This window comes from Hippocampus zosterae, chromosome 14 (genome assembly GCF_025434085.1).
Source record: "Hippocampus zosterae strain Florida chromosome 14, ASM2543408v3, whole genome shotgun sequence".
NCBI classification, from domain to species: Eukaryota; Metazoa; Chordata; class Actinopteri; order Syngnathiformes; family Syngnathidae; genus Hippocampus; species Hippocampus zosterae.
The window spans coordinates 9,071,955-9,090,548 of NC_067464.1; the positions used below are offsets into that span (position 1 = coordinate 9,071,955).

Below are 18,594 nucleotides of genomic sequence, written 5' to 3' on the forward strand. Positions count from 1 at the left end.
AACGCAATTTTTGCTAATAATAGATATTTAGGCTCCGGTCGAAGGCTTTCAGCCAGGGGGAGGGCAGCGTAATGCAAAACTGTTGTCTGTTTATAAAAATGACACCCCAGTGAGACTAGAAGATACACATTGAGATAATGCTAACTAGCTTTTCTTTCTTGCTTATTGAGATGTCTAGACACATTCAATGGCAACTTGAGATAAGGAAGTGGGTGGAACTATCCCGGTGGAGAATAGTGGGCACTAATCCACTTAGCGAATCAGAAATTGTCTTTCAGCATCAAAACGCATGGCTTATCAATCTTTTTCCACATGCATGTTTTTGTCTTGCAGGAACAATAGCGTCCAGCCAACACATTTCGATTCCAAATGTTTCACCAAGGTTAACCAAATCGTTTCTCTCATGTCGCGGACACCAATGTGGTTGAAAACATTGCAGCCGCTCTATAAGAGCTTGAATCGCAAACCAAGGGACGGACAAGTGGACAAATAATCCCAAGGAGTCAAGGTTTCTACTTCGAAAGAGCAATCGAGACCAGCTGACATTTTCTGGGTAGATGACCATGTTTACATAAACTATAATCAAAATAGAGCGGTAAATCTTGAGTCAGAACTCCACCTTTGTTGTTTTCTTTTCAGTGCTATGACATCATGCGAGATTGAATCACACACCACGTTTTGTGCGTGCGCGCGCACACACACACACACACACACACACACACACACACATTTATGTAAAGCAAGCTTGGGGATGCACAAGCATGCCTCCGTCCGTGCTTCTTGCTCGATTGTCAGACTGAGAAGTCAAAGGGTAACTAATTGTGCGACTCATAGAGGTCAGCATCAGAGTGGCCTCCTGCTTGAGCACTGGAACATCACCTAAAGAACTGCCAATTGCCAAGAAAAGACAAATGAACCCTCTCGTCCCAGTTGAGGGCACACGTCATATCTGAAGTTTCTCGTTTTGTGCTGAAGTTGATGTTTACATGTCCGTTATTGCTTTTCCTCATTCCCGGCATATTGCCTCAAAGTCAGTGTGCACACAATTCCGCATATATTGTTGGGAAAACACAAACACTCAGGCCAATCAGATAAGAACATTCATGTGCAAGTAGCTTGCTCTTTTTTGAGTCTTCATAAAAGAGCTAAATGTAGCTCTGCTGTCTGACTCCTGGAATTCCACAACTCTGAGTTGAACAAAGTCAACTGTGAGTCAGTGCAGAGCAGGAGCTGGTTATCATTTTTTTTTACCTGTCAATAATTAACCATCTCCCTAATGAGCTATTTGTGCGCCTCCTCAGCCCGTGCCTTCTCATTTAGCCACACAAAGCAGGCATTTGGCATTTTACCTGCTCCGCCATCAGCAGTTAAAACTGCCTGAGCTGCAACGATAGCAGACTTTGAGTCCGGAATGTGCTCAAAATAAATAATAATAATAATAATACATTTATGATAAATGGACAGAAAACACATGACGGCTCAAGTCTGATGAAGGGGGTGTTGCAATTGTTAATTGGAGGTGTACCCGTCATCCAGAGAAAAGGAAGGTCTCGTTTCCATGATGAATCAAAAGTCAAGAAGGTTTTTGTTTTGTTTTTTTGTGAAACTGAGACCCCAGTCTTGTGTGGCCGCCAGCCAGGTGGGTCAGCTACTGTAGTGTTTTGGGGGATAGGAATGACATGGACGAGTTGAGGAAAAGCATCCCTTGTGGTGCTATATAAAAGCAATGAAAAGAACATCATGGCTGCGGGATACGCCCCGAACCTGTCTGTTTTTCCTGGCCAGGAGGGTCACTGTCAGGCAGGGCCTGAGCTCAAGCCAACACACATCAAGGGCAGCACTTTCCTAGCCTCCATTTTCACCCCTGACTTTTCCTGTTTTGACAGGAAGCAGGCAATGATATCACAGGCACGCAAATAAGCAGCGATTGCCTGCAACATGCTGCCTGGTAGATCTATTTTCTTTAAAGAGCCCCAAGTCCAAACCCAAGAAGAAGACGACCAAGATAACTGAACTGTCCTAAGTTGTATCAGAACAGTTCAACTTCATAAACAACCGCGATCGTGCATGTTGGAATTTTGGTTGGAAATCTTGAGCAATGTTGAAAATTCCGTACCCCACATTTTCCATGTAAATGGTGATTAAAACCACACGGGTTGAGTAACATCACCGTCCATTGAAAAGAATCCGTCTCCATAATTTGTCTTCTTCTCAACCAAAACAAAACAGTCTGGTGTCTTTGCTGATGGCATTATTGGACTCAAAAGACATTTTAAGATGTTTCGGCTCAAATCCAATTACGATCAGTTGGCAAAGTATTTCCGTGAAAAGCCTGTGTTGAACTCAAGTGGATTCATGATTACTCGGATGAGTGAAAATCCAAACAAACGTCCTCACTGTGATGTGGTTTTCAACAAAAATATAACGAGGACGCACTTAGAGGACTACATACCCATTTTATGTTGTTTTTTTTAAAATGGAGGCTGACTAACAATTGTAGGCATGAAATTACGAACAAACACGTCATGGGACAAACCCATATTGAAGACAACATACCCTCTCTGGTCGAGGTAATAACAAATTATGGACGGCAAGCCGCTGTGACACACATTGTATATCAACCCAGCCTCGTCACAAGCTTCAAGGCTCGGTCTAGTACGAGTCAAACAGAGTGACGCATAATGGAAAGTCATAAAAACAGACCACCAAAGTCACAGATACATGAAAGATGGTGTGGTCGCCACAGGGAACCAAACATGCGGTGGTGCGGACGTGAGCCGAGGAGCAATGTCACTATCCGGCAGAAAGAGGAAGGGGGCCCGCGCTTTGAAGGCCGAGGGAGGTGTGGATGTTGACGGTCTTCTGTCCGAGACCCATTTTGGAATTTGGCCCTTTTATCTAGGCAGGAAGAACGCTGCAGTGAGACACAACACGGATGGAGGAATGGGGCTATTAGAGGTGCTTTGTTGATAGCGAGAGCACCTCAAATGAACAAACCACTTTGATTACACCCTCTGATTCCCCCCACTAGCTTTTGTTTATGAGCTAATTAAGCATTGTGAAGGGACCGCGGGAGCCACGGCTGACTTTCAATGGCTACTGTCGGGCTTTTTACAGCACCTTCCATAACTTAACGACTATCAACATCTCGCAAGGGATCACCGTCTAAATTGACTCTAGATGTGTGAACGGCTGATTGTGTGTCAGGAAACAGTGCGGTCCAGAGGGTCAAATCCAGTTCAAACGCAGTCTCCGGCATCCATTTCTGGGGGAGTTCAAGTGTGCCCTGCAGTCACCTCACCGATGCACTCACAAAGGAGACGGAGATATGAATGCCCAGAGTGGGCCGAGAGAAGCTGAGGGGGTCAACGGATGGCCAGAAGGAGTAGGAGGGGGCAAGGTCTCACTAGACACATGCGGCAATGGCCGTGTGAAAGCAGCGAACGCTGTGGAATGCACACAATGAGGGAGGAACATTTCGGACAAAAATGACTCTTTTGAGCAATCGGACAATTTCTTCCCCACTCATGAAATTCAGGCCAAAGCTCAGAGGTGTGTTGTGGGACTTGCCTTGGAAGCTTTAAAGACACACAAAAGCGCAACTCGTAAAAGGTCGCATGCAAATAAAGCCATACATTTGTCCACATCATATACTTTTACACCCCGCTGGCTGTCTGAACTTGCAGTGAAAATGTCCTTTGGCAGTTTTGGCTTCTGAAGTTGCGTCTGTTCGAGGTCATGGGGGCAGGGGAACTGGGCCAACATGGCTCCAAACACTGTGGCTGAAACAGGAAATTACCAAGTACAGGTATGCTCGCCACGCTCGCCCCTTCTGGATGCTTTGTTCGAGTCAAGAAAGCATTTCCGTGTTGGAATGTTCAAAGACATACCGGCCATGGTTCTGTGGGATGCGTCAACTCGGAGCAATAAAGAACTCAGATTATTTAGACCTTTCCCTGCAAAGCGTTTGCACTGGACTATTGCCAAATAGCCTCAGGTGGGGCACTGCAGATGACGATGACGGAATAAAATTGCAACAATCAATGATAAAAATTTACTACGTGCGATGCCAGGCGCTTCTTTTGCTTGGAAGTCATATGTCGTCGTTCCCTAAGTTATTACTATTTCTTCACGCCTCACTTAAACAAACCACGGTGAAGTCTCCGCTTCTGTGTTGCAGAAAATCTGCGCAAAGCCTTAAAGACAAGTTGAGCAAGCTACACGTTCGCACAAATGTCACTTTTTGCCACCTTCATCGGAAATCGGCGATGCTCAGCTTCAAGTTCCCACAACAAGTGCTTTTTACAGGCGACGCTGTAGGAACGGTGAGCCACAAATGGCGAGGACGTAGCGGCAGATTGGGGCTCGTAAATAGAGAGGTTTAAGTTTAAGTGCCTGACACACACCAAGGAGATAAACTGGCCCAGAGCTCTCCAGTAGCAGAGAGTGACATCATAAAATAGAGCAGCAGCAACAAGATGGGAAACATAAAGATAGATATATTAATGGGAGTCAGTTCATGGAAGGTTTATTATTGCAAGCATCCGCCTGGAGTGTCGACCAGTTTAGAGTGGCATCAATTCTCAATGATCATCATCTGTTTCAAGTAAATACGAATCTCATTAGGTTGTCCGCAGTCCCTCAAGAACCCTGAAAAATTCTGTGTAGTTTGCATTTTCAAAAAAAAAAAAATTGTCTGGTTATGTTTTGGTTAAACGTTTCTAAAAGTAAATTTAGATTCTTGCGCATACAGAATAGACTAGAAAATAAGACTATTTAAGCCATCGCATAATTCTAATGCGTCCCAAAGTCTAAAACAGCAAGACCACGTGAATGACACACCATCCAGCTTTTGTAAGCCGATTGACTTTTTTTCCCTGTTGGAAATAAATCGGTTATGAAAATCCATACAGATGAGGGTGACCTTTTCAGCAATCTGCCTATGGAGAAATTTCACTGTTTTTGCACCAGACTAAAAATGACTTCAGTGTCATTTTGTGGAATGCATTGCTCTGCTTTTTCCTCTCAAATGTCAGCTTGCAAATTGCAAAGCAATTGAAATCAAATCACTCAAGTGATGAAACAAAACGGCACAGTGGCGCTTGCACTTTCTCTCTGCGGCCTGTATGCAGAAGAGGTACAAGCTTGCAAACAAGGGATGTCGTAATATTTTCCTCCACCAAAGAGGTTACATTTTCATTCTGATTTTGACCTTTTAACTTCATGGATAGATGTGACCTTTCTTTTTTGTATGTTGATGATTTGGTATTTATTAACGGGTGTTCCACTTATATTTTTTGTTAAAACCACACAACACAGTGATCATGACAATTATCAAAGTAAAAAAATACCTGTGTGTGTATGTATATATATATATATATATATATATATATATATATATTCCTCATAATTTTGAATGAATGGAAAGTTGTCAGGGCGGCACAATGATCGATCGACTAGCACTTTGGCCTCACAGTGCTGAGCCTCCCACGTTCCAAAAACATGCTGGGCAGTTTAATGGAACGCTCTAAATGAGTTTGTTTTTTCGTTTACAAGTATGTGTGCCCCGCAATTGGCTGGCAACCAGTTCAGGGTGTATTCCGCCAAATGCCCGAAAACAGTTGGGACAGGTTCCAGCTTGCCCGCAACCCTTGTGAGGATCAGCATATTAGAAAATGAATAGATGTCCCAGCTGTCTTGTCTAGGGACAATTTAAATGTTCCATTAACCTGCCACGCATGATTTAGGACTGTGTGAGGAAACCAGAGTACCCAGAGAAAACCCACACAGGCACGGGGAGAACATGCGAACTCCACACAGGAAGGCCTGAGCCAGAATCAAACCCTGCACTTCTGCATTGTGAGGCCGACACACTAACCAGTTTTCTACCGGACCGCCCATTTGTCTTTGAATTTTTATTAACTCATTCAGTTCCAGTCAATTCTGGACCAAGTCTGAAAAGACGTTTAAAAACGTCTTTGGGAGTGAATGAGTTAAATTATTACCATATGTAAATTAGTCACTCTAAACAGTTCACACTAATTTTCCCGTGAAGCTGAACCTACACGAATATCAGAGGACAAGGGATTCACATTCTTTCAAGAAGCAGACCCCTGTGAGCCATGTGTGCTTGAGTGCGATGAGGATATAACACCGACTGTAATAATGCAATCATAAATTGGTAGGCAGTTAAGTTGAGAAAGATGGATGATATGTGAGGCAGACTGGAAAGGATGGTGGGACAATGTGCTTCATCACTATCTCTTCCCTCGGGTACTTACACGCACATTCGCCCGCCATCAATACGTGCGCTCGTCTTCACTCACAGAGCAGGAGACTCAAGCATGAAATGAACATGAGCGGCATGAACTTTGACTGGCATTTTCATACAGTGCCAGGATTGATGGAGGTCTGTAGACATAGCTGAATGAGCTTCTGACCGGAATGAATATCTTGACTAATTTTGCTCGGAAATATATTAAGGCCAGTTAACCCCAAATATGTACTGTCCGTCACAACTCAAACACACAAAGATGCGTGAGCACTGCCACGACGACAATTGTCACGTCTTCATCAATTACCTCTCCATTAGCATCACGGTCTACTATAGCAAGGGATTGGATGACATCATTGGGTTGGAGATGAATTCTGGAGCTCAGTCAACCACAGGGAGGAGGCCCCTCAAGACAGAATCAGAACATGTCAAATCATGTCGCCTGGAAATGCTGAGCGATCCGAAGGAAGTGCTGCCAATGGAAGGACTGATAGATGGAGCATCGGCTTCATAAAAAGTGAATTATTGTAAAAACTTTATGTCGTCACTTGATTGGGCCAATGGTAAAAAATGCATAACGTATTATTTAGCTAATCCAAAGTAGGGGAAAAAATGCTATTCGTTCTCAGTTTCTCTGCTTATGAAGGAGGGTGTTTTTTTCATTGCAGCTCATTTTGTTTATTGGCAGTACTATTCAAAACCAATTTCCACAAACCTTTTTGTGATGCTGGGTGGCATTGGCGAAGAAAGTGTCCATTGTGGTGTAGACGGGAAATCTGGATTTTCCCTCCTCCCCCACTTTTCCAACATTGAAAGTCAGAGCACTTTTTTGCCATCCATCCATTAATCATGCACGGGTTTAACGCCAAAATTCAGAAAATGTCTCTGAATGTTCTAAACTTTTATATTCGTGCCAGTTGTCGTATTGAATAGAATAATGTCGTCTGGAGGAGTTGCCATAGCGAGGGACTGGATCTCCCCTGTGTCGATGTCATGTCGCACTTAGTTGAGACTAAAATTGTTTCAAGACACCATTAATCTGCTATCACTTCCACAAAATTGGTACAATCAAATACGGTGCCAAGCCCTTTGTGTCAAATTTGGACCGAAATCAGTACTCTTGGGAGTGTTATTAAAAGTACTCCTAGCCTTTGTAAATGTCTGCATTGTTCCGCTATCAAGTCTGTTTTATTGATTTTTTTTCTCACATCCATTTTGCTCGTGTCTCTAATGTGAATGCTGTGAGAGACAAAAAATAATAATAATAACTATGCATGGCGGCCCTCGGAAGTGGTGGGACAGAGCTCCGTTCACATCTGCCAAAGACCAAAACAAACAGATTAATTCCAAGGCCACGCCCGGCCAGCTCAGTTTGCCGTCCGCATATCCATCTTGGCAGGCGTACACAACACTGGCGTTCTCTTTCAACGCTTCATTCTCTACAAGCCGGGCGATTTGTCTGCCACCACAAGGCCCGTTGTCAATGGAGTACCTTTTATGGAGCCAGCAAGAGATTACCTCCAGCGCTCTGCTCCTTCCATGTACGTGTACTTAGCCTAGCGCCTTGAAAATTTATCAGGACTATGTTTCTCGAGAATCTGAATAAGACTCGATAATGGGCTGTGCACCTTCAGCGCACACATCTCACTTCACCTTGCCTTAAGGAGCTGAGCGCACGCAGCGGGGTGATGGAAAAAGCAAACAAATCAGCATCTCATACAAATCGTTGCGCGCGCGCACATACACACACACACACACGCTTCATATTAAAAAGTCACCTTGATGAATTCTCTTTTCGTTGTACACGTTGTATTTTTGTACTTTGCTCACTGACATTTCAACTTGCGTTGTGTTCACAAACCGGCACAGTAACGTATCGCCTTGTCGGCCCGGACCGCGGCACCATTGTTTCGTTCCAGTCTGGCCCTTTGTTACGCATGGTCTTGCAACAACACCAGCAAACACAAGTGTTATTATGCAGGGCAAGCATTCCTCAAGCACGTACGCAATGACAAAAGGGTAAAGAATACACGTGTTGCCACAATGTCCACATTAGACCGTATTTATGTCAAAACATTGTTGTCAAACAACAAAATACACGCTGGCCTTTCTTTTCAGATTTAGTTTAAAGACCCCTCCGTCAATCCTCCGTCAGACTATTGCAAAGAGTTTATGTACTTTACCTCCACCAATCTTAAACTTGGACAGGTAAGTGCATGTTTTGACCTGTGTTTGCATAGTACTAGCACAATTAATAAACTACTGAATTGATGTCAGTGGCATGTGACGCACCGAATGAAATGTGTGCTAGTTCACACCAATGTCGGGTATACAGTATTACCTGGAAATGTTTTTGGTGGTTTCCCTGAGGTGGATTCCTGGTCATCCACCACCATCCACTGCACTATGCCACTGAGTAACTTGGTCCCTCCCTACGTGTTCACAAAAGGGTGTCGATCTGTTTTTAATTAATGCTTCAGAATCTGGTTGCATTATAGCCATATGGCGCAGAGAGATGGCACTGCGAAAAACTTAATTTCTAATTAATTCATGCCTGTTGTAATGCAAATTTCCAGCAAGTCATGTGTTTTGGGATTTTTTGGTTGTTTTTTTTAGTTTAAATACAAGATTTGTAATTAGACAGAAATTCCGGATTATCATGCCAGATTATTCAGCATCGGCAAAAATTCGTCCTCGTGCCGATCAAGATTTTGGGACAAAATAAACTATTTTCTTTGCTGAGGTTAATGTTTGAAAAGTTGCATATTCTCACCCGAGCATGAAGGTGCCTGACCTGATATTGGCTTGGTGCCTTACCAGCTCATTACAGGTAATGATACAGCTGCCTATTCCCAAATCACACACTTTGATTGAAAGGTTTACTGGATAGCGGTTATTAAGGATAATGGAGTGACTTAGCATGTTTGTCTTCATTAAATGAGGGCAACACCACCATAAGAATGACGGAAGGCTGCAGAGCAAATTGGCTAAAACAGCTCAGCTCCCCTGCACAGGTATCTGAGAGAACATCTGGAGCGTGTGAAGACATACAATGACCTGCAGCCACACCCGCAAAGGGCAAGATAATACATACAGTACACTTACAGTGTGAGAAAAAAAAGATACAAACATACACTTTAGAGTCGATTTAGTAAGCTTACGACTAAATTAATGTAGCGATTACCTTGAACCTTGACAGACAGCTATGATGAACACTATACCCCATTTTCAATTACAGCAAATCCAAAGTGGGCTCCAATGCTGAGAAATTAAGTATATTTAAAGAAACCCCCCACCCTAGACAACTGCAACCACCTGCTTTACTCAATAAAAAGAGTGTTCACTCCACTGAGCCTTTAATTTCATGCTACTCTAACGCTGTAGTGCACAGTTAGTGGGTCCCATTATTTGATATTTATAATGCTGCATTACCTTTAGGTTTGCTACCTACTGTTACGAACAAATCTTTTGAAGAAAAGCACATTTTTCTGCCCACCCAGAAAATATTAGGATTTTTAACAAGCAAAAGTAAAACAAATCTTACTGTAAATTTTCTAAGTCAGTCAAAAGTACCGTATTTTCCACACTATAAGGCACATCGGAGTATCAGGCGCATCTTCAATGAATGGTCTATTTTAAAACTGTTTTCATATATCAAACGCACCGCATTATAACACGCATAGAATCGAAGTTACAATAGTGGCTGCGGTTGCGTTATGCATCCACTAGATGGAGCTAGGCTCAAAGAAATACAATGCAATAAAATACAGCTTTATTTATGTCAAGCTTTCACAACCGCTGCAGCTGTAACAAAGTGCTTTACAGAACATTTAAAATACTACGTGGGCTTTTGAGAAAATTGAATGCTCTAAGGTGCGCCTTATAGTGCGGAAAATACGGTCGTATGAAATCATTTCTGAACCATTATCAGCAACATTGAATCGTTATGCCAAAGGAGAAATAATTATGATGCGCTGAAGCGCCAAAAAGGTAATCACCACAACAAAAGTGGTGGGCAGCTGCACAAAGAGCAAACAATAGAATTTGAGTGGAGGGGTAAATTGGCGGCGAGCAGCTGCGGGTGTTCACCAATACAACACGGCAGAGCAGTGGAGAGCCATGACTGATGCCTGAGGTCTGTGCACCACTTGACACCACATTATCACTCTGTGCGTCCACACAGACACATGCCGTAAAACAACAAGTCACACAGCGACCACGTATGACGCGAAGAGAGTCGACTCATATTTCTCCCCCCCCGTTCGAGCCACAGTGGCAGAGGTTTGAGTTGAACAGGATGTTGTGGTCATATTCTCTTTTAAATGTGCTCAAGTTTTACCGCCGCAGGTGTTTTTAAACTTTCTTTTTCTTGCCCCTACTTTCCAGCAGGCTGCCAGTCACTTGGTCCTTGATTTTGCCAACCTGACAGTGTACACCTGTTCCAAGCCATGAAAGTGGAAGGTAATCAAAAGCTGACACAAAGGCTCGAGGTCGCCGGACTCAGAAGAGGTGTTTATCCCACACGCCTGACTGAGAATTAGCACAGAAATCGTTTCTTTGCAACAATGCTTTGTAAGCACGAACGACAATGTAATGTCCTTGTCGGATTCTCAACCATGGCAGCCCTGCTGAGTGACAGCTATTGAAATCTGTGTATGGGAAGAGAGGCATTGATTGGAAAAAAATTAACTAGCGGATTTTCCGCACTAAAAGCCGCACCTAAAAACTTTCCATTTTCTTATAAGCTCACAGCGCACCTTAAAATCCGATGCGGCTTGCGTATGGTCATTCGAGTAATATGTCAACCCAAAAATGGCTCCTTGCTAGAGACATGCTTACAACGCAGAGTTCAAACTTAAGGCGATCGGTTTCGCGGTTGAACACAGAAATAGAGCAGCAGCAAGAGAGTTCAACGTTAAAGAGTGAATGTTATAACTTGCTGTTGGTTTCAGTGAACTGTGTCGCTGCTTTCTTAAATCTGTTTTACTGACATCTGATCATCGTTATATAAATCAGGGTGTAGTGTAATGTGGTGTTCTGTTGGCATTTCCTCAAGTGTAGCTCCATCTCGTGGATGCATTGTAGATTGCGTCTTAAAAAGCGGTGCGTCCAAAATATGACAAAAATTACAAAATAGGCCATTCATTGAAGGTGCGCCTCATAATCCATTGTAGTGTGTATTTTTCATAGTGTATTTTCCATAGTGTGGAAAATACGGTAGTACTGTACTTTCAAGAAAGTTAAATTACAAAGGTCACACATGAAAATGAGACTCAGGACACTTTTTAGCCCTGCAAAATTTGCGGCATGATGTAAGTTTATTTCACTTAGTCCTTCAACAAACATGTAAACTGCTTTCTTAGACATGGACTGATTCATGAAGTGCAATTGTGTCGAGTGGCAAGCGGGAACAAAAATATGTCGGATCACGCATGACTACAAATGCGGCGCCTGTGATTAATTTGCTTTCCAGTATTTTATTAATTCAACAGACAAAAAGGCCTGTGGTTTATTGATTCCAGAGAAGGCATTCATCTATAATAGATTTAGACACATCTTGCATACATCACAGCCTTTTTTTGCGTTTTTCCAACTACTATTCTCATTAAATGAGGTTGCTCTGCATCAGCTCCACATAATACACATATGTAAGACCGATAAGAGCTGTAGGAAGGTCTCTATTAATGAATTAGTGTGCTGGTTGAACTCGCAAGATTCAACACTACATTTATATTCATGAAGCCGAGTTTACGAGAGGGTGTTAAACACTGCTGACTCCATCATTGACCTGCAGTGTCTGCAACCACCAAACGCTCATGGAGCTAAAACCCTTACATCAGCACATTTTCACGTGAAAGCAATCACCAGACAGACATTTTGGGGAAATAAACACCGGTGTTAGAGCTAATTGAGACGATATAGAGAACGCTCCTCTAAATGTGAGTTGCTGTTCTTTCCATTGTCCTTTTCTTTTTTAAATTAAAAAAATCTATTTCATCTTACATTAGGCTGAAAAAGAAATGGCTTACAGGTTAATTTGTGTTTTCCACTAACAACCCAGACTAAACCTAACTCCTCCCCAGTATACAAAGATGTTAGTCTATTAATTGCAATGCATCACTTCAACATTTGCCACCAAATTGTAATTTCATACTAGCCAAGGCTTTGGTGCCTCCTTGTGGCATTAAAAAAAAAAAAAAAGGTTTGTTTCATCTGGAAATAGCTAAAAGGAAGGTTCCGAAGAAAAGAAAAAAAATATGATAATCGCTCATGAATTCATGAAAAGGTGAGGGGTTAACTGTATACTTACTGGTGTGAAGCTAGTGGGGTTTTAATTACATTTGCACAAAGGCTACCAATCGCGTTCCCTTTGCTGTCTTGAACTACTTCTTTGTCACAACTCACCTTCTTCAAAAAGGGGAATTGAGAACCTCCATCAGCACTGTGACCGAGGCGTTTCAGCTGTTCAAGCTTGTCCCACCGGCATCAAATTAGTCCAAGATGATCGCATTCCTTTGCGGGCGACGAGCTCCATGCAAACCCTAATCACCTTTTGTGGTCACTGACACTATGCTGACTTTATTTCATAAGCCGGCTGAGGACAGAGACACATAAAAACAAGAATCAAAGCAGGAGTTGGCATGTGAGTATTTTAGCCAACCAACCACAAGGTCCTGTTTGTAGTCTGTGATTACTGCAAGGCGCTAATTTGCTACTTTGAAGTTGGAGTTTTACAGTATATGGCCCTCTTTCTTTCGGTAATTCCGAGCCACCGTGTGCTGCCGCATTGAAAGAATGCCCGTAGGTTTTAATTATGCAAATAAAAGCGGATGAGTTTCCATTTGATCAATTCGGGAGGGGGCTCGCAACCATTTCTGCATGTTTTCAATCTTCTGCTATTTGGTTTAGTCTTAAAACAAAGATATAAAAACAATTTCACAAACCCTCGAATTTGCATAAATATTAAATGAATCAAAGGCTCCAGCGGTTGTATTAAATGGGTCACTCCCTGCAGGTACCCATCAAGTGGAAGCAAATAAATAATTGGGGACACAGGCTCACAACAAAGAAGATACTGTTAGTGTGTTTTTTCCGTCTGGGTCAAAAGGAAATGCATCTACATCAGAACAAAGCTGATTTCCAACACGGTGGAGCCTTCGTACTCAAATGGCCCCGAGGCCAAACAATTTGACAATATGCTATTCAACTAGTATGTTATCTTGCAAAATGTTAGATCAGATGTCGGCAACCCGCGGCTCTTTCATTTTTATGTTGCAGTTCTGCGTGGCTTGAGAAAATAAATTGTGTTCGATGTAAATGCATGTTCTTTGTCTCAAACACGTGTATCACTTCTGTTATGTTCTCTGACTGTACAAAAGGTGGCAGTTTTGTGATAAAAATACTTTTGAGATGAAAAAGGAAGAAGGGGAGTTTTGTAATGGCGACAAAACTGAGTACGAACTAGTGTGTGCTGTTGATACGATATGATAAGAAAATAGTGTTTGGCTACACTTTGGCCTTGTTATTTTGCCTCCCAATAACACAACTTCTTTCTTCGAATCTGTCGGTGATCAGCATTCACCTTCTTCAGAGACGTTTGTGAGCACTTGACGAGTCAGCAGGCAGATTTGAAAAGAGTATGGGTACTGAACAGGCCTGCCTTCAGTCCAGACCAGTCTTCTATCGAAAACGTGTGCCGCATTATAACAACAAAAACCCGGACTGTTGAACAGCTGAAGCTGTACATCAAGACTATGTCTCCGAGCTGGCCTGGGAACGCCTCGAGAAGAAGTGGCTGGGGAGAGGGAAGTCTGGGCTTCCCTGCTAAGGCTGCTGCCCCCGCGACCCGACCCCGGATAAGCAGTAGAAAATGGATGGATGGATGGATGGATGGATGGATGGATGGATGGATGGATGGAACATTTCTTCTAACTGCACACTAATTGGAGACCATCAGTAGTTGTCACACTGTCATCCCAATAACCATGAAGAAAGACAAAGTTAAAATTCTTCTGCAATATCTTTCATCATGCTCGATCGATGAATTACAGCACCTTCATGTTGGACAATCTTCCCTGACTGTTCACCGACACTGCAGTATTTCTGTATTCAAACAATAAGGTTACAACTCGGCTGGGGGAAAGAGGGGGGATTTCTGGGGACTTCCTCTTGACAATAACATATTAGCCAGCGAATGAACAGGGAGGGGGAGGCACGACTTTGGGTAAACAGTCTCCACTCTCTTTTATTCGAGACAACTGCAGACACAACATTGGCCAAATTCTGTCCAAATTCAACAGGTAGAACCGTTGCAAATTTAGCATTCACCTCGAGTTGCCCCTCTGACCTTATTCCCGCCATGGAGGCAGCAATTTGGAGCAATCATCCAGGTCTGTGTCCTCGCAGTGAGGGTCAACAGGTGAGCAGCTCAAACTCACCAAGACAATGGTTTCATTATGCACTAGGGATCCAATGACCGTACTCAACTTAAAACACTCTGCCATCAACGTTTGCCACCACCGGAATTAAGGTCCAATTTAGCTCTCAACAAGTGTAAAATGCCGATCTTACAGCAGACACAGCACCCGGTGAAGGCCGCAAAGTGCGTTTGAATGGTCCTGCTCTAAAAGGGGTGGTCATGCAGTTCCCGTGGGGGACTAGCACTCAAGGGAGAAGCTTAATGTGTCGTCCGACCTGATACCCAAATATGGATCTGATATGCACCGAGGAGAGACCACACATGAAGATGTGTGCAACTCAGAGTCCAGGTGCCCCTTGTCCCTTGTATACCTGCCCCCCCCCACCCTCCTCAACCTCTATGAGCATCAGCTGCTATGGGATTTGCAGGGAGAACTTTGAAGAGCTGTAACCCAATCTGACTTTTGAGGCTGCCTCACTAAAATGGGACAACAAAAGGCGTACCGTGCCTGGGGGCCATACCAGCCCGTCACAACAACAGTGGACTCTGAGCCTATATTTAACAGTGGTGGGAACTGTGCGCGCAGCCATACAGGAACACTTTCAATGCACATTGAAGGTCGACTGGGACACGACTTCCTCCTCAGTCTACAAAGTAAGTGGCTGGTTTAGTTCAGTCCCCTTCAACCCCCTTCCTTAGACCCAGCAGCAAAACGAAGAGATAAGCATTGTTTAACCAAACAATGGTCCACTTTCAAAATCGACAAACCTCTCTGGCACCCGAGGCCAGTTTTGAAGTTTAGCGCCGTAATAAACAAGTTTTCCCCGTGCAGCTACAAAACGTCAGGTGGATTTGAAGCAATCGTCTTTAAATACGAGGGTTAAAAGTAGGTGGTGGCCATGACAGCCATGAGTGAACTAAGTACACTTTTCAATGCTTTAGATTGGTCAAGCCTTTGTAAAAATTAACAGACCCACGTATTGACTGACCAGACGGATTGATTTATAAAAAAAAGTTTGACGTTTGAACACAGGAGGTCTCCACCTGACAGTGTTGAGATATACAGTATGTCCTTACTTGGATGAAAGTACAAAATGTATATATACAATGTACAATGATACTCACTTTTCAGTTGCTAGTGTCTAATAAGAGCCATTTGTGGAGTGTTTTTAAAAAATACAAAAAGTCAATGGAGCACAGTTTCTTATTACTTCATATGTGCTTTTCATTTGACCGCTTAATTTTAAAAATAGCTCCAAAACAAGCTTTTGCACAAAAATGTTGTCCTCTAAAAAGTGCAGAATGCAGTCAAACTGTGTGCATGGGTGTAGTTTTCTTTCTTTCAGTGTTTTCACTGACAGGTGGAAAGGGGAGTTTGCACCGTTGTAGGAACACAGCGACTTATTTCTTGGCCAATGAAAGCAACTCCACTCATTCTCTCTAATTCCAGCGCAGGAGAGGCAATCATACAGCCTTTGCGGTAGCAGAGATAGACTCGCTGAAATCCACGGAGAAGATCGAAGTGAGCAAAATAAGTCGATGGGGAACCTGACCTCCATTTGCGAATGATGTAAAGTTGACCAGGACACATGGAAACCACCTTCCACCTGGTCGTTCAATTTTGCCCATTTGTGTGAATTCCCAACCCAGCATCAGCATCAAAAATGTGTGAGTTTTTCGGTCAAGCGCATTTGCACCTGTCTATAAAAGATATCCGCAGGGGTAATCGACCAATTATTTTTCAAAAATGTCCATGTCTACTGTATACTCGACTTTTCCAGGCAATCTGTATATTTTTTTTTTCTAAGATGGCGCCCGAGTAGGGAGCCTTCGGCAAGTGCTCTTCAAGAGCCTTGCTTTTTTGTTCTTTTTTGCTGTTTTTGTCTTTTGTTTTGTCACATGTTGTTTGTTGTTTCATTGTGTGGACCTGATATGGACTGTTTTCAGCGCTTTTTGGCCACGACATTCGTCAAAGGAGCAGTATCTGTGCTTGGCGGTTGCGCCTTCTCGGCAGCACGCCTGTACCAGCACAGATTTTGATTGGGAGGAATGTCGGCGCCATTGACTGTCGGTGCTGGACAGACCTGGGGCGCTTGTGTTTTTTGCGCCAGTAATGGGCAGCATTTTTCACAACCCCGATTTGTTCAGTAGCTATGTCAGCGCTATTGGACAGTTGGCGTTGGTGCGGCTGGATGGATGGCCGCTGAAGTTGAGGATGAGGAGAGAGGAGCGTTGGCGAAGAGCGCCGATGCGTATTTGGAACCGTGAGTCGCCGCTTGGAATTGAAATGGATTTCATGGGACAGGAGAAGTGAACCAATCTCTTTTTTCGTCAATGGATGCAACAGCTTCTTGTTGACTTTGAAACTTAGCTTGTAGCCGACGTGTGCACATTTTGAGCATGACGTCTCTGATCCACTGGTTAAAGGACACTTTGATTCTCTCCTCTTTCATCTCAAACTGCTTCAAACAACAAAGCGTGTGATGGAAAAGTGGTTAGGACTGCACGAATGTCCGTGTTTTATGTTATGTGTTGTGTTTATTATTTTACTTTATGTTAACTGTTTTGTAAAGCGCTTCGTTACAGCTGCCGCTGTTGTGAAAGCGCTATATAAATTAGCATGTATTGTATTGTATTGTATTTGCTGCAACCTGCTGGTACTGTGACACTCTAAAGCTCAGTGACCACTTCCCTTTCAGAAAATCCTGTTTAAAGCCTCTCAATTGTGATTTATTGTTGATCAATTGTTAAGTCTCGTCTTGGTCTCAAAAAGATGCCTGACACCTTGAAGAGTTGGACTTGTGCATTCAAAAGTTTAGAGAAGGTCAATTTAAGTCCACCTGTAAATGTTTTAAGAGATTTTAAGTTTATAATTAAGTTTTGGCTTTTTGTGTGCTTTAGTGTAGTTTGTGTACATTTGGAGCTTTGGAAAAAATTAAAATACTACTTCCTTAGGTGTCCATCAATTAGCTTTATATTGTACCTGTTGTACGTATTGTATACACCAAAAGCAGAAAGTTTAAATCAGAGAGAAACAACAACCTACCTTGAATGAGGTTTGGTCAGCCAGGCCCAACGCCAGCTTCCTCAACTCAGACACTTTCTTCTGACAACTGTGACAAAAGCCTCCCTTCTCCTCTGTCTCGGGCAGAGAAACCGAGCCGGCGCCCTCCGGGGCAGGCCGGTTGCTGCAGCGTGCGTCCTCCGCAGAGAGGAGCCTCTTCCTGGGGGTGACTGGAGACTCTCCAGTCGGACATCCCTCCAACTTCAGCGGGGGGGAAAAAAGGATGAGTTTTTGTTAGTTTCGCCTGTCACGCTCAATGCCATACCTTGAGCATCAAGTCATGAACAGGTGTGTATTTTGACAACATTTCAAAAGAAAGCGTGTTTCAGAAGTAATTCAACCAAGCCGCGTATTTTAACACTTACTCTTGGATGCCCCCCTTTGTCAAGAGCAAGCTGGTCGTCCCCAGGTGCATTCATTATACTCTATTTGGCAAAGCAGCTTTGAAACAAGCCGCCTCAAAGGTTGTGATAGAGACGTGGACGAGTCATATCGGCTGGGGAGATGACTTAAGCTGTCATCTGTTGGAGTCCACCTCAAAGTGTCCAGAGGAGTTTGCGAATCAGTGCACGACTAGGAGCGTGCTCAGTGGTGCGCAAGAGGCGGTATTATGGTGTCGGAATGGGAGGGCTAAAAGTACAACTATTAGCGTAAACTCGGCACGAAATATCGTTTAAACATGGCGGCTCGTTTCTTGTTCAGCAGAGTGAAATGACTGGTTTTGGGAATGTTTTGGAAAAACCCTAAATTTATAAAAACGTGCTTTACTTTTTTTCTGAGGTGGGGAAATCCTAAAACGAATATCCACAAAAATATAAATATCTCCAAAATACAAAT

At 43.2% G+C, this 18,594-nt stretch overlaps 1 protein-coding gene across 3 annotated transcripts in view; it reads right to left on the reverse strand.

Moving 5' to 3' along the window:
• kif26ab (kinesin family member 26Ab) overlaps positions 1–18,594 on the reverse strand; it is a 66,677-nt gene that overhangs the window by 43,873 nt on the left and 4,210 nt on the right. For 2 of the 3 annotated variants that reach the window (XM_052085281.1, XM_052085279.1), the window contains exon 2: positions 17,740–17,958. In XM_052085281.1, coding sequence (XP_051941241.1) covers positions 17,740–17,958 — 219 coding nt within the window. Of the gene's footprint in view, positions 1–17,739; positions 17,959–18,122; positions 18,475–18,594 lie in introns of those variants that run through there. The other variant, XM_052085280.1, reaches the window with a different exon arrangement.